This window comes from Castor canadensis, chromosome 12 (assembly GCF_047511655.1).
Source record: "Castor canadensis chromosome 12, mCasCan1.hap1v2, whole genome shotgun sequence".
NCBI lineage: Eukaryota > Metazoa > Chordata > Mammalia > Rodentia > Castoridae > Castor > Castor canadensis.
The window spans coordinates 101,368,508-101,382,441 of record NC_133397.1 but is presented as its reverse complement, the minus strand read 5'-3'; the positions used below and the strand labels follow the sequence as shown (position 1 = coordinate 101,382,441).

General features: G+C 38.8%; 1 protein-coding gene across 1 annotated transcript in view; it reads right to left on the bottom strand.

Moving 5' to 3' along the window:
- Positions 1-2,305: 2,305 nt before the first annotated feature.
- The window catches only part of Chd1l (chromodomain helicase DNA binding protein 1 like), a 55,995-nt gene continuing 44,366 nt past the window's right edge, over positions 2,306-13,934 (bottom strand). Inside the window, 8 exon segments of the mRNA XM_020180180.2 lie at positions 2,306-2,378; positions 3,980-4,088; positions 5,000-5,114; positions 6,249-6,319; positions 9,671-9,769; positions 10,964-11,169; positions 11,884-12,047; positions 12,862-13,010. Coding sequence (XP_020035769.2) covers positions 2,306-2,378; positions 3,980-4,088; positions 5,000-5,114; positions 6,249-6,319; positions 9,671-9,769; positions 10,964-11,169; positions 11,884-12,047; positions 12,862-13,010 — 986 coding nt within the window.

Genomic DNA, 13,934 nt, shown 5'->3' with positions numbered 1-13,934 from the left:
TCCACCTTTTCTATAGTATAGTTTTAACTCTGATGTTTCATCATTGATTTTTTTGTCTGGATGATCGCCCATTAATGAAAGTGAGGTTTGAAATCCTTCCTCTGTTATTGGAGTCTATCTGTTACTTTAGATTTAATAGTATCTTTTATAAAACCAGGTGCTCTGACATCAAGGGCATATAGATTTATAATCACTACATCTTTTTATTGAATCAAACCCTTAGTCATTATATAGCAACCTTGTTTGTTTCTCCTTACAGTTTTTGTCTTAAAATTTATTTTTGTCAGATATAAGTATAGCTACTTCACACTTTACGTTTCCATTTGCTTGAAATGTAGTTCTCAATCCTATCATTTTCAGTGTGTGTATGTGTCTTTAATTGGTAACTGAGTTTCTAGTAGGAAGCTTATTTTTATTATTTTTTTAATCCATTTGGTCATGCTATCATTTAATTAGAGAATTTAAGCCCATTTACATTCGAGGTTATTACTGATAGGAAAGGAGTTATTCCTATCTTTTTGTTGACTTTCTTCTAGGTATTTTGAATATTCTATGTTCTTTACTTTCTTGTTTATCTTTGTGGCTTGATGGCTTACTGCATTGATATTTGTCCTTTTTTTTGTTTCTCTTTTGTCTACTCTTGTAATGGGATTTATACTTTCACTTGATGTCACAATGATAGTTATCTTTCTTTCATATCTGGATGTAGTATCCTTTAAGTATCTTTTGAATGGCTGGTCAGGTGGTAATGAGTTCCCTGTTATCTTGGAAGGTTTTTACTTTTTCATTTCTAAAGGTTAGCCTTACTGAGTAGAGTAATCTTGGTAGGCAATTATTTTCTTTCAGGAATTGGAATACATCCTTCCATGACCTCCTGGGCTGTAAGGTATCTGTTAAGAAATCTGATTTTAGTCTCATGGGACTATCCTTAAATGTGATCTGGCATTTTTTTCTTGCAGATTTTAAAATTGTTTGTCTTATACTTTTGACAGTTTTGACTATAATATGACATGGTAAAGATCTTTTCTGGTCATGTCTATTTGTGGCACCATAAGATTCCTGTATATGAATAGCCATGTATTTTCCTAGATCTTGGAATTTTTTATTATTATTTCATCAAATAGGTTTTCTATGCCTGCATCTCCTTGCCTGTAGGCATTCTAAAAACACAAATGTCTGTTCATTTAATGGCGTTCCAAAGGTCTTGAACACTCTTCATTTTTAATTTTTTTCCATTTTTGACTGAATAGGATATTTTAAAAGACCTATCTTAAAATTTTGGTTTTTTTTTTTCTCCCATTTGATCGAGTTTTTGTTGAGCCTTGCAACTGTATTTTGTTTGTTTGTTTATCTTTTGCAGTACAGCACTGTGATTTAAACTCAGGCCCTACACCTTGAGCCACTCCACAGGTATCACAACTGAGTAGTTTTTCAAGAAGGGTCTACAGCTTTTCACAAGGTAAATGCAAGTTTACCTTTCATTTGCTAATACCTCACCTATTTGTACTTTGTACTTTGGCTGCTCCTGAAAAGCACAGCAGCCTACCTCTGGAGTAGGCCAGGTTTCAGGGTTTTGAGTTATAGGAGAGATTTTGGATGCAAGTAAGAGGTTAAGGGTTATTAAGAACCTACATGCTCCTGCATGCCCATGTTCACTGCAGCACCATTCACCATAGCCAATGTACAGAATCAACCTAGATGTCCACCAACAGGTGAATGGATTTAAAAAATGTTCCTTTGTCCTGATCAAGAATCTTACTTCTTGCTGGTGGAGTGGCTCAAGTAGTAGAATGCCTGCCTAGCAAGCATGAGGCCCTGAGTACAAAACCCCAAACCACTCCCCCACCAAAAAAAGAAATAAGAATCTCACTTTTTAAAGGCATAAGTTGGTAAAGAGCTTCCTTTCCTTAGAGCTTCCCAGTTCTACTGCTTCTCACATCTCCTTAATCCAGATAGGCTTCTGTAGCTCTCTGTAAAGAAATTAAGACTGACTTCTTGAGGGGAAGAAAACTAGATATAGGGGAAAGAAAGCAATGAAACTACTAGAGTCAGAAAATTTATTGTTATACAAGCAGTCATGCAAACTGAGGCCAAGGGACTTTCCCAAAAAAGTGGAGAATTGCTGTATGACAGGTACCAGATCAGAGTAACACATCCAGGAGAACAAATTAGAATTCAGAAAACCTTCTGTCTCAGAGATCCACTAGGTCCAGACTCCTTCTTGAAATGCTGTACGACAGTCACTCTGGGCAAGTGTCTTACTAGCTGGTTTCTAGAGACTGGATCTAACACTGGGAAGATTTTGCTAAGGCACCAGCTATGTTGAAGATGAGGACTGTGAATGAAGGATAACAGCCTTGCTTCTAGGAAAGTAATATCTGATAAGGATGGTCAAGGAAGACATTTTACAGTGTTAAATTCAACTTTTCCAAAACTGCTAGTTCTCTAGTTTAGTAATATGGAAATCACCATTCTAGGAGTATGTCTTAGTTCTTTTTTCTGTGCCATAAATACTTCCAATATTGTTAGGACTCATCACTGCTACTTATCTCTTGTACTAAAACTCTTCAGAGTCATCTGCTTAAATGTTTTAGGCACATAAAACATGACTTCTACTAAGTTTTTAATCATTTAAGTATCTTTTCTCTTTTTTGTTTTTTTGGTAGTACTGGAGTTTGAACTCAGTGTCTTGTATTTGATAGGCAGGCACTGTACCTACCACTTGAGTTTGTGCTTTAGTTATTGTTCAGATAGGATCTCACATTTTTGCCTGGGCCTGGTTTCAGACCACAGTCCTCCTACTTATGGCCTTTCCTGTAGGCAGGATCATGGGCATGAGCCACCACACCCAGCTATGATTCAAGTATCTTGAAGAGTATCACTGCTGAACTAACCTCAGTAAAGACCTAAGTAAATACAATGGAGTTTCTATGATTACATATGGAAGGAGGGGTCAACTTGGTTTCTTCTAGTGACTTTGGATGCCATATAATGGCTCAAAAATGCTAATTTACACAGCAAATTGAGAAAATAATAGTTTACCTAAAGTAGACTATGACTTAATGGTCAGAACGAATTTCATACTGCCTCTTCAGAATATACCAAAAAGGGGTTAGGAGTGCAGCTCAGTGGCACAGAACTTGCTAAGCATGAGACAGGCCCTCTATGTTCCATCCCCAGAACTGAAAAAAAAAAAAAAAAAATCAGAGAAATCTCAAAATAAATAGTTCATGTATTTAAATTAATCATTTATTTTAGTGAACAGAGTGAAGTACTTAGAATTAGGCCTTAGTCCATATATCTGAAGGATCTCTAGAGAAGTGATGAGATAATAAAATATTCAGAACAAGTAGGGCACAGTGGCTCAACATGTAATCCTAGCTACTCAGGAGGCAAAGATCTGGAGGATTGCACTCAAGGCCAGCCCAGGCAAACAGTTAGTGAGACCCTATCTCAACCAATAAAAAGCTGGGTGTGGTGACACATACCTGTCATTCCAGCTACACTGGAAGCATAAATAAGAGGATCATTCTCTAGGTGAGACAGGACAGAAACATGAGACCCTATTCCAAAAATAACTAAAGCAAAAAGGGCTTGGAGTATGGCTCAAGTAGTCAAGCGTGGCCTAGCAAGCACAAATCTCTGAGTTCAAACCCCAGTACTGCCAAAAGAAAAAAAAAAAAAGCAACCTAAGTATTTTACCAAAATACAGTTGTTCAATTAACATTCCCCTACATATATCTTTAAATCTATCTCTTGGCATCCAGAAATACTCAGGTGGGTTTATCTCCTTAGGTGTATACACAGGATATGTACAAGTTAGACAGTGCTTCTTAAGTTTTTGTCTCACTGAAGATGGCAGAGTAAAGAACATGGCAGGAAAGGATGAGGCCTTGGATTAATCAGCAATATCAAGAAACATAACACATGATTCCTCTAGAATTGGAGAGAACATACTATTAAGACTACAAAAGAATACATGTAGGTTGGGATGCCTCTCGCAGCCAAATGTTTCCGAATAAGTCGTTCAGTACCATACCAGTTAAAACCCTTCATGGCATGTCCAATGCGTGGAAGATGAACGCTTGCTATTAAAAAGAAAAGAATAGATCATGATGCCTTCACTCATCAAAAGATGATTGATGGGTAAAAAATATTTGAAGTACACAATTACCATGTCAAAAATATTCTGGGAAAGGACTGTGATAAGGAAAAACTAAGTTATTCTGTTGAACACAAGGACCCACAGGCTGGGGATACAACAAAAATAGAATATGATTGATGGCAGACTCATAGTCAAGCAGAGTCTATAATAAGCCAAACCATTTGACAAACACTGAGACATACTGGGTTTAGAAACAATCCATGCTTTTTGGCATAGAACTACTGTTATGGTGGACTATGATTCTCTAAGAGATACAATTAATCACATTTCTCAACCCTTCATGAATAAGTGACTTCATCTAGTTGTCTGATTCCTTGTCTTAAAATCATGATCAAAAATATCCAGTAACATTGTCCTCTCATAATTGGTCCATCTTATTTTGTTGTAACTCTAAATAGGCTTTTCTTCCTCTTTTAAAGATATATTAAAACCAAAGACCAAAACATATACTTTCTAAATACTCTAAAGTGTGAAAAATTCAAATATGAATTAAGCCCTTGGAGAAAGCAAGGTAGGTGTGGTAAGTAAAATTCCCTACAAGTATTCCAAGTGACAGGCAAATAGCAGAGGGGGATTGGTTCCTCTCCTTTGCTTATATGGCTGGCTAGAAAGCACAATCTTTTATATAAAATTTCATGGTCCACAGAGATACTGGATGCAAACTGATTTGCAAAGGCAAAGAGACTACACAAATGCAAGATGATAAGGGTATCACCTGTGTGACTTACCTTCACCATGCAAACCTCACCTACCTTGACCTTCCTCACCTCCCTTCGAAAGCCATATCACATGACTAGAAACAGAAATTCATCTCCTCCAGATGGGAAAGCTCACCTTTCTTCTTCTTTGCTGCTAAGAATATCTTTTTTAGGCCCTCTTCTAGGGCTGCCATCCTAATGCCAGATAGGACATTGGAGCGATCGCGATGCTGAGCCACAACCAACGCCAACTAGGAAGAGTAACTGTTAAACAATGAACCTAACACATAACAGCCCCAAGTGACCTCAAAGAAGGGACACAGTGTTTCATGGGCCACTAGAGCTTGGCTCCATTTCTACTAGATGCTTTGCCTGAACAGCATCCTACTAAATGTCCTATTAAATGTATGACTTTGTGCCCTCTCATAATTGGTTCATCTTATTTTGTGGTAACTCTATATAAGCTTTTCTTCCTCTTTTAAAGATATGTTAAAACCAAAGACTAAAACATATACTTTCTAAATACCCTAAAGTGTGAAGAATTCAAATATGAATTAAGCCCCTGGAGAAAGCAACGTAGGTGTGGTAAGTAAAATTCCCTACAGATATTCCAAGTGACAGGCAAATAAATAGCTATGGGGGATAGATTGGTTCTTCTCCTTTGCTGGCTAGAAAGCACAATCTTTTATACAGAATTTCATGTAACCCTCAGAGCATCATGCCTTCTTATTCATTCAGTAAATGTTCTTTAAGCATTTCCTATGAGACAATGCCATGTGGGCACTAAGGATAAAAAAACAAATAAGAATTCCTGTACATGGAGTCTCCTGCTTTCTAGGCCAGGGACAGAGAGGAAGTAGAGGGCAGTGCTCTGGGGGCTGTGATGGATCTAGCCCTGGGACACAGAGAAGTGAAGTGAAGGGTATTGCCCAACCTTCCTTCTTGTTAAGGGGTAGATTATGTTCTCCCAAAATTCATATGTTGAAGCTCTAACCCCCAGTAACTCAGAGTGACTGTATGTGAACAGTCTTTAAATAGATTATTAAGTTAAAAATGAGGTTTTTAGTGTGGGCTGTAATCACACCTGACTCATGTACTTTTAAGAAGAGGAAATTTGGACACACAGAAAGATAGGCATCTACAAGTCAAGAAGAGAGGCCTCAGGAGCAACCACACTTGCTGACTCTCTGATCTTGGTCCTGTAGCCTCCAGCACTGTGAGAAAATTTATTTCTATGGTTTGTGTTACTCAGTCTGTGATGCTCTGTCATGGCGATCCTGGCAAACTACTGTATTAGTACAGTAGGTGGGGGTAGGAGAGGTTTCAAGAGAAGTTGATGTGACCCAAGCTTCACTGCTGAAAAGTAATGTGGATTTTTTACTTACCAAATCCTTCCCTTTGTCTCTGGACTCCTTATCATCAATAGGAAATAAAAGGACACCTCCCAAACTCAAGTCTGTGATAAAAAAAAAAAGAGAGAAGTAGCAAAGAGAACATTGAATTCACTATGTCCAACTGAAGGTGGCCTATTCTGAATCCTCTTGTGTCTTCTCTTTTCCAAATCTAATCAGATTTTTTTATTTTTGTTTCTTGGCAGCACTGGGATTTGAACTCAGAGCCTAATACTTGCTAAGCAGGTGCTCTACCACTTGAGCTACTCCACCAGCCCTTCTAATCACATCCCTTCAATCTTTCACAGCCTTTTCCCAAGCTCCTGCCCTCAGGCACCGCCTTAGAGAGGCACTCACTTGCTTCTGTCCAGAATTCTGATGCTCTCCTAACTCAATGTTCTTCTGAAGGAACAAAGGCCAGAGGCCTCTGGGACATGGGGTGGGGAGGAGTTTCATGAGTTTGAAATTCCCCTGGGAGTCTCTGTCTTCAGTCGTTCAAACATTGCATTCTAATAGTTCTAATTCTATGTATAAATTTTCCTATCCCATTCAAATCAAATTAAACTAATGGCTATAGACAAATGTGCTGATATAATTCTGATCTTTACAAAACCCAGTTTGAACTTTTTGTTCAAACAAAAATGATAAATATCCTGCATACCCCAAACTCTTAAGTCATTTTAAAATACCAGCAGTGCTAAGGCATTCTTCTCATCAAATTTCCCAGTGACTAGCCTTTATCCACTGGATACTTAGAAAGGCATATCCCTAGAAAGGCTGTTTATGGTCTCCTATGACACGGCCAAACCTCCCTTCAAAATGTAGTTCTTCTCTGCTCTTGGCCTGAACCCCCTTCCCCGGCCTGCTTGGTTTATGAACATGGGATGTATAACTGCCTGGATCCTTCAATTCTCACATCCTGGGAATGGTAGGTGTTGTGGGGGAACCAAACAGAATGAGACTCTGTTAGGAGAATCTCCTGCCATTTCTCTTTACCTATTCTAATTCAACCCAAGATAACTTTCATTACCTATAATGAACCTTCATTGCCTTCCCGGTAGCTTCATCCCTTCTAGCCCAGCTTCGTTCCTTCTGTTGTGCCCTCTTTTAATCCTTCTTCAGAGAAGAGGAACACTCCATCTCCACTTCCTTACTGTAAATCTGTGTAACCAGGTCTTCACTAAAGTGCTCCAAGGTCATGTGACTGATCTTGGGTCAAATCCCATGGCCTTTTCTTACCCAGTTCTTACCCTTACTTCAGTGCAGACCACTTTGCCTTCTTTACATCCTCTCTTCCCTTGTAAATGTTCAGCATTTCTAATCCAAATAACCAAAATGCTCCAAGATCCAAATTTCTGAGCTGTGACATGAAATCCCAAGTGGAAACTTCCACAGCTAACCTCATGTGATGGACTGTAATCAATATACAGGTGTACTAGCTAGACACCGGTGGCTTATTCTTATAATCCTTAGCTACTCAGAAGGCAGAGATCAGGAGGATCGAGATTCAAAGCCAGCCTGGGCAAACAGTTTCATAAGACTCTATCTTGAAAACACCCATCACAAAAAAGGGCTGGTGGAGTAGCTCAAGGTGTAGGCCCTGAGCTCAAATCCCAGCACTGCAAAACAAGCAAACAAACAAACAAACAAAACAACACAGGTACACTAAAAATATTGTATAAAATTATCTTCAGGAGATGTTTCTAAGGTGTATATGAAACATAGTGACTTTTGTGTTTACACTTGGATGCCATCCCTATAATGTTTTATTATGTATGCAAATATTCTACCCCAACACCCCCCAAAAATATCTGAAACTCTTCCAAGCATTTTGCATAAGGGCTATTCAACCTTTACCTCAAAACACTACCGTCTCAAGGTTCTCTTGTTTTTCTGATAACCCCTTCTTGCATCAGCTCCTAAGTGAAGTTTTCCATGTTGTTCTCTGCCATGGTTTCAAACAAGGACTCCAAGCAGGGGCTCTTTTGTCTGCAACTCTGGCTCTAACCTCTCCCCAGTTCTCTCCTTTTCCAACTGCTCAATCAGTGTCTGAGCTGACTGTTTCTACACATACTAAGACCTTCTCTCAGCACTCTGCTTTACTAGAAAGAGTATCCATTCTATGTCTTTATATCCCTTTCTAGAGGATAAAGAACTGGGCAGAAGAATTCGAAAAAAAAAAAATCCTAAGAGAGCTGGAGGGCCCTTCTCTACTGGACAGGCCCTTTGATCTCTCAACTCCCCCAGAAAACCACAATGACAATTTTATCTACTTGCCCCATTATGATTTCCACATGTAAAAGCAGGTGCTTTTCCTTTTCTGTGTCAAGGAACAGTATTTTATTATTATTATTGTTGTACTGGGGTTACATTGTGACATCTACAAAAATTCTTATAATATATCATAGCTGAATTCACCCCCTCTATCATTCTCCTTTATCACCCCTTTCCCCACTCCTGGAATAGTTTCAACAGGTCTCATTTTCCCATTTTCATAGATGAATACATATATCCACCGTATTCACCCTCCTACACCCTTTCCTTGTATCTTTCCCCTCCCACTGGTGCCAACCCATAGACAGGACCTGTTTTACCTTCTTGTTCTCCATTTTTGAAAAAAAGACATTTTTATTTAAGATAAAATATATACAGGGAGTTTCACTGTGACATTTCCATGTATGTATGGTTCATTCTTGAATTGGTTCATCCCCTCTATTTTTCTCCTTTCTACTTTACTTCCCTTCTTATGGTGATTTCAACATGTTTAAAAATTCTATGTTCATTCTTGTACAGAAAGTACACCAATCATATTCACGTTAACTTCCTTCTTTAACCCTCCCTCTACCGTTAGTGACCTCCCCTTAGCATGATCTGTTCAAGGGATAATATTTGTTTAGCATTCCAAGTTCCCCTGGCTCCAAACAGCTTCTGTTTCTAGAAATGTTGAATCTCCAGCTATAGTGATCTCACAGCACACCCTCTTTCCCCTTAGCACCAAACTCGAGCTGTTGTTAGCCTGTTAATAGCATGTCTGATTTCTCTCTAAGGGCTCTGACATTTTCATGAGATATTCCCTTATGAAGATGGGATGAGCTGGGAACAATGAGGTAATCTTCATTCTAATACCTTAAGAAGCATGCAGCGATTGACATTTTACAAAATACTTGCACATTCATTATCCTCAATATAGTCCCATGAAGTAGGTAGAACAATTATTCACAAATTACATGTGAGGAAACAAGCACAGAAAGGACAAAGACTGTCTCACAGTCACATAACTAGCTAGTTGATGAAAAACTCAGGCTCCATTCAGGTCTCCTGACTTACCCAGTGCTTTGCAACCCACCTGATACTATCTTAAGTGTCCTCTCCTGTCTTATTCCATCCCTGACCCTCCCCACTGCTTTGTTTCTTACCTTTCATTTTCCCAGCTAGCTCATATATTTTTCTTGGCTCATCTGATCGTGTTTCCAGAGCTGTGAATAAACCACCTCTGCCCCAACGGCCAGAGTCATCTGACAGAAGAAAAAGAAAATTTTCATCTATAGGAGGCAAAATGCAGCCCACAATTTCAAAAACCAAAGGCACACAAAATGGGCTGAGGAAGAATGATTTTCCAAAGGTAAGTAAAATATATCTGATCTCCTAGGAATACCTAGTTGGACTTCTAAATATGTTTAGGATTTCTGGGAGGCCACACATGGCTGTCTGAACAGGAAACCACCTCAAAAATTAGTGTTCTAAATGAGCAGAATCTCTGGTGCACTGTAACTCCTGGGAGGTGACTGAGGAAGGATGGATAGTAGATGGAACTTAACAGGGTGGGCATTGGTTATTACTTCTGCACACACTCTCATGCCACAGGTAAGAATAAGAAAAGTTAAAGGTCTTATTCAAGCTGGTACTAACATTGCTGTTCAGTACCTTGAATCTACACTCTTTCATACTACAGATGTGTGTACTACATGTCAGGCACTATTCTACACACTAGGGTTATAGCAGTGGACAAAAAAAATAACCCTGCTCCATGAAGCTTACTTTCTAATGCATTGGTAGTCAAATAAACAAGTATATACGCTAATATGTCAGGTATTGATACACCTGGCAATAAAAATAGGGTAGAAAGAGGATAGAGAATAAAAGAGGTGGAATGGAGATTGTTTTACATAAGGTGATTAGAGAAGACCTCTCTGAGAAGTAGACATTTGAACAATGCTCAATGTGGGTATTTGGGAGAAAAAGGGTTGAGGATTCCAGGGGGAATGGAGGCATGGCTCAACTGTAGAGTGCCTGAGTTCAAACTCCAGTATTGCAAAAAAAAAAAAGAGGGTTCCAAGCATAGGAAATACAAAGTGCAAAGGTCAAGAGGGGGAACACACTTGGAGTTTTGTTTTTATCTCAAAGCATGCTTTTGCATTCCACATGTGGCCTTATTTCACCTTCATATAAACCTGTACATAGGATGAAGCAAATATTATCCCATTAATATGGACAAGGAAGTTGAGGCTCTGGGAGGTTGGCTAACTCAACCAGTTAAAGGGAAGAGCCAAGAGTTAAATTCTCTCTCCTGATTCTAAAATCCATGCTTTCCTGATTGTATAACACTACACTGGGACCATCACCCTTTGTCACAATTTTGCCTCATTTTCCCCATTTCTTAGCCCCATGAAGACTAAGGTATCCTCTGGTTTCCAGACCACTTCTCTTACCCACACAGTGTACGATGAGTGCATCTTCTGCCCCAGCCTGTGGGTGGGTGACATCACCAATAACATATTTAATGGAGGTGGAGTCTGGGTCTCTACCATCTAGCTCAGCAGCATCTTCATCTTCCTCATCCTCAAGGTCCTCAGGCTCACTGTCCTCAGAGGGCAGGCAGAAGGACTGGTAATTGTTGGATTCCCACCAGGCCATCCTTCAATAGGCCAGAGAGAAAAGGAAATTAATCTTCCCTTGGAGCACACTTTGTACTGCGATTCACAAACAATGACTGTGAAGTGGAAATGCAATTAGAAACTCACCCTGATTGATGTTTTCTGCTTATTTGTAAATAAACAAGTCTTACTGATTAGCCTAACTGCCTCCTGACTACAGTTCAATAGTGAGTATCCACCAAATTTCCCTGTTCTTCAAGAACATGACTAAAAGCGACTGTTAAGTAAACGACTCCTTGTCAGACAGCTACAATAAAAATTTAAAACTTTTTCTTTTAGTGTATCTTCTCTGCCCTAGGCTCTCAGGGCTTCTCACTAAAGGACTAAATGTTTAATCTTTAAAAATACATTCTGGAGGGAGGTGGCCCAAACAATGTACACACATGTAAGTAAATGTAAAAATGATAAAATAGAAGAAAGAAAAAAAATAGATATATTCTGATACAGACAGGTACTGGTAACTTGACAGACATTTTCTGTGTTTTTAACATGATGTTAGCTATGGACTCATTATACAGAATGGACTTGTTTACCATCTATGATCCAGAGGGCTGGGGATGTGGTTCAAATGGTAGAGTACCTGCCTAGCAAATACAAGATCCTGAGTTCAAACACCAGTATCACTAAACCCCACCCCCTAAAAAAACCAAAAACCCCAACTGTGATCCTGAGTGTAGTTAATAATGCAGACATACTTTTTCTTATGTTCAGCTTCTTCCTTTTCCCTCTTCCTCTCCTCTATTAGTCTCTTTCTCTTGGCTGCTGCTTCTTGTCTTTTCTTCTGTCTGTCCTCCAGTTCTTCTGGGCTCAGTATACGCTTCCTTTTGGTGGATCCCTCCACAAGGCCTGGGATAAGAACCTTAGGAAGAAAAGACCCACAACCAGAAAAGTCAGAAGCCGCCTATTCCTCCATGAGTCTCATTGACCCCTGAAGCACTCTGCACAAAAGCAACATGCTGAGTATTTCACAAACCATGCATCTCCAAGCCACCTTGTATGGTGGGAAATACTGGCAAGACATTTCACTTTACTGTCCATATGATACATCTCATAGGCACGGTGACCACTGTGTGCTAAACTTAGCCAAAGTACTGGCATGGCAGGTACAGTCATTTTGATTCATTACGAACAAGGTACTGCAGAACAGCAACTTTTTCTCTTGATTGAAAGCATACCCCACACGATGACATTTTCAGTTTAGCCAATTTTAATTCCAATCTTTCTACAAACCTATTACATAATTCCTTTGCAAACAGAATAGTTCAATGTCATGATTATTGCAATAGTATCTGGCATTTAGTGAGCACATGGCAGGCACCAAACACTGTGAACATTACAGGTATCATTTATGATTGCCATCTTCTGTTTACGGTATTGGGTCACCATTGTCAATGTCGGGATTTGATGGCCCCTTTAGGGTGGCTTAGAGGAATAACGATGCTTTTACCTGCATCAAATCATACAATACATTCACCTTATTCATGTTTTTATTACAACATTTTGCATGGTTTTTATACTAGGGTTCAGTTTATTTATTACATTCAACAAATATGTACTTCTTAATAAATCATCTTAAGAGAACAAAATGATCCTAGCATCTTTTTTTTTTTTTCATTCTCTTAGGATGATGGTTTGAAAGAATTTATGTTTTTTTGTAAATTAACAGTTCTTACACTGCCTTTCTTTCGGAGTGACCGGCCCTCCTGATTTGCTTTCTCCAAAAGAGTTTTCTGAAGATTCACCAGTTGTTCAAATGATTTTCTGTCTTCCTTACTGGGCTCTTTAGAATAATCTTTACCTTCAAATAGGTACATATGGTTTTCTAAGAACATAGAAAGACAAATATTAGACATAGAAAAATAGATAATTGTTACTCAAAGCAATAACTAGGGTGAATAAGAGAGCAGCCACACCCTAAATGTGCTAAGACCTGCTTGTGACAAAGGGATTTCATTTCATATCATGCTGACACAAATGGGTTTGGGTTCCACATGAGGGTCCCATACATTCACTTTTAAAAAGGACAAAACATGGCTTAAAACCCTTTTGGTCCATGTAGATAATTTGTGGATCTCTGCTGAGTCTTGAATTTCTCACTCATCCACAGCTATTCCTCAGCACAAATCTCACTGATCTTAAGATTCCCCAATAAAATCTCCAGTTTTTCATTCCAAACATACTTTAAATAATCAACTCCTTTCCCCCTTTTCATAGTATTAAAAGAAACATGTGGCAAATCCATGAGAAAATGAAAAATCACAAACACAATCCCTAGGATTTTCAATATTCTTTACAGATCTCTTGATGTACTTTCATGATCCTCACCTCAATCCTGGCTAATTAACCTCATGTTTGAAAAAGGGAAGCTGAGGCTCACACAGGAATTAAGGGATGCCTCAACTCTCACTGCTGATAAATGGAAAAGGCAGGACTTTCTGATTACAATGCCAGTGTGCTCTTTTCAGTAGATTACTGTCCACAGAAAAGCAAAAATGAAGCAAGCTAGCAAATAATAATTATAGTAATAAGAGTAAGTACAATAGTGTAATTTTAAGTAACACTTTCTGCTATCAGAGCACTTGCACACCTATCAGCACATTTGATTTTTGCAAGTGTGTAAGAGGGTAAAGCAGACATCAGTAGCACCATTTTTACAGATGAGGACACAAAAATTCAATGAGGCTGAGTGATTTGCCAAGATCATGAATCAAGGGATAATCATCCAAGACCAGCAACCACAGATAGG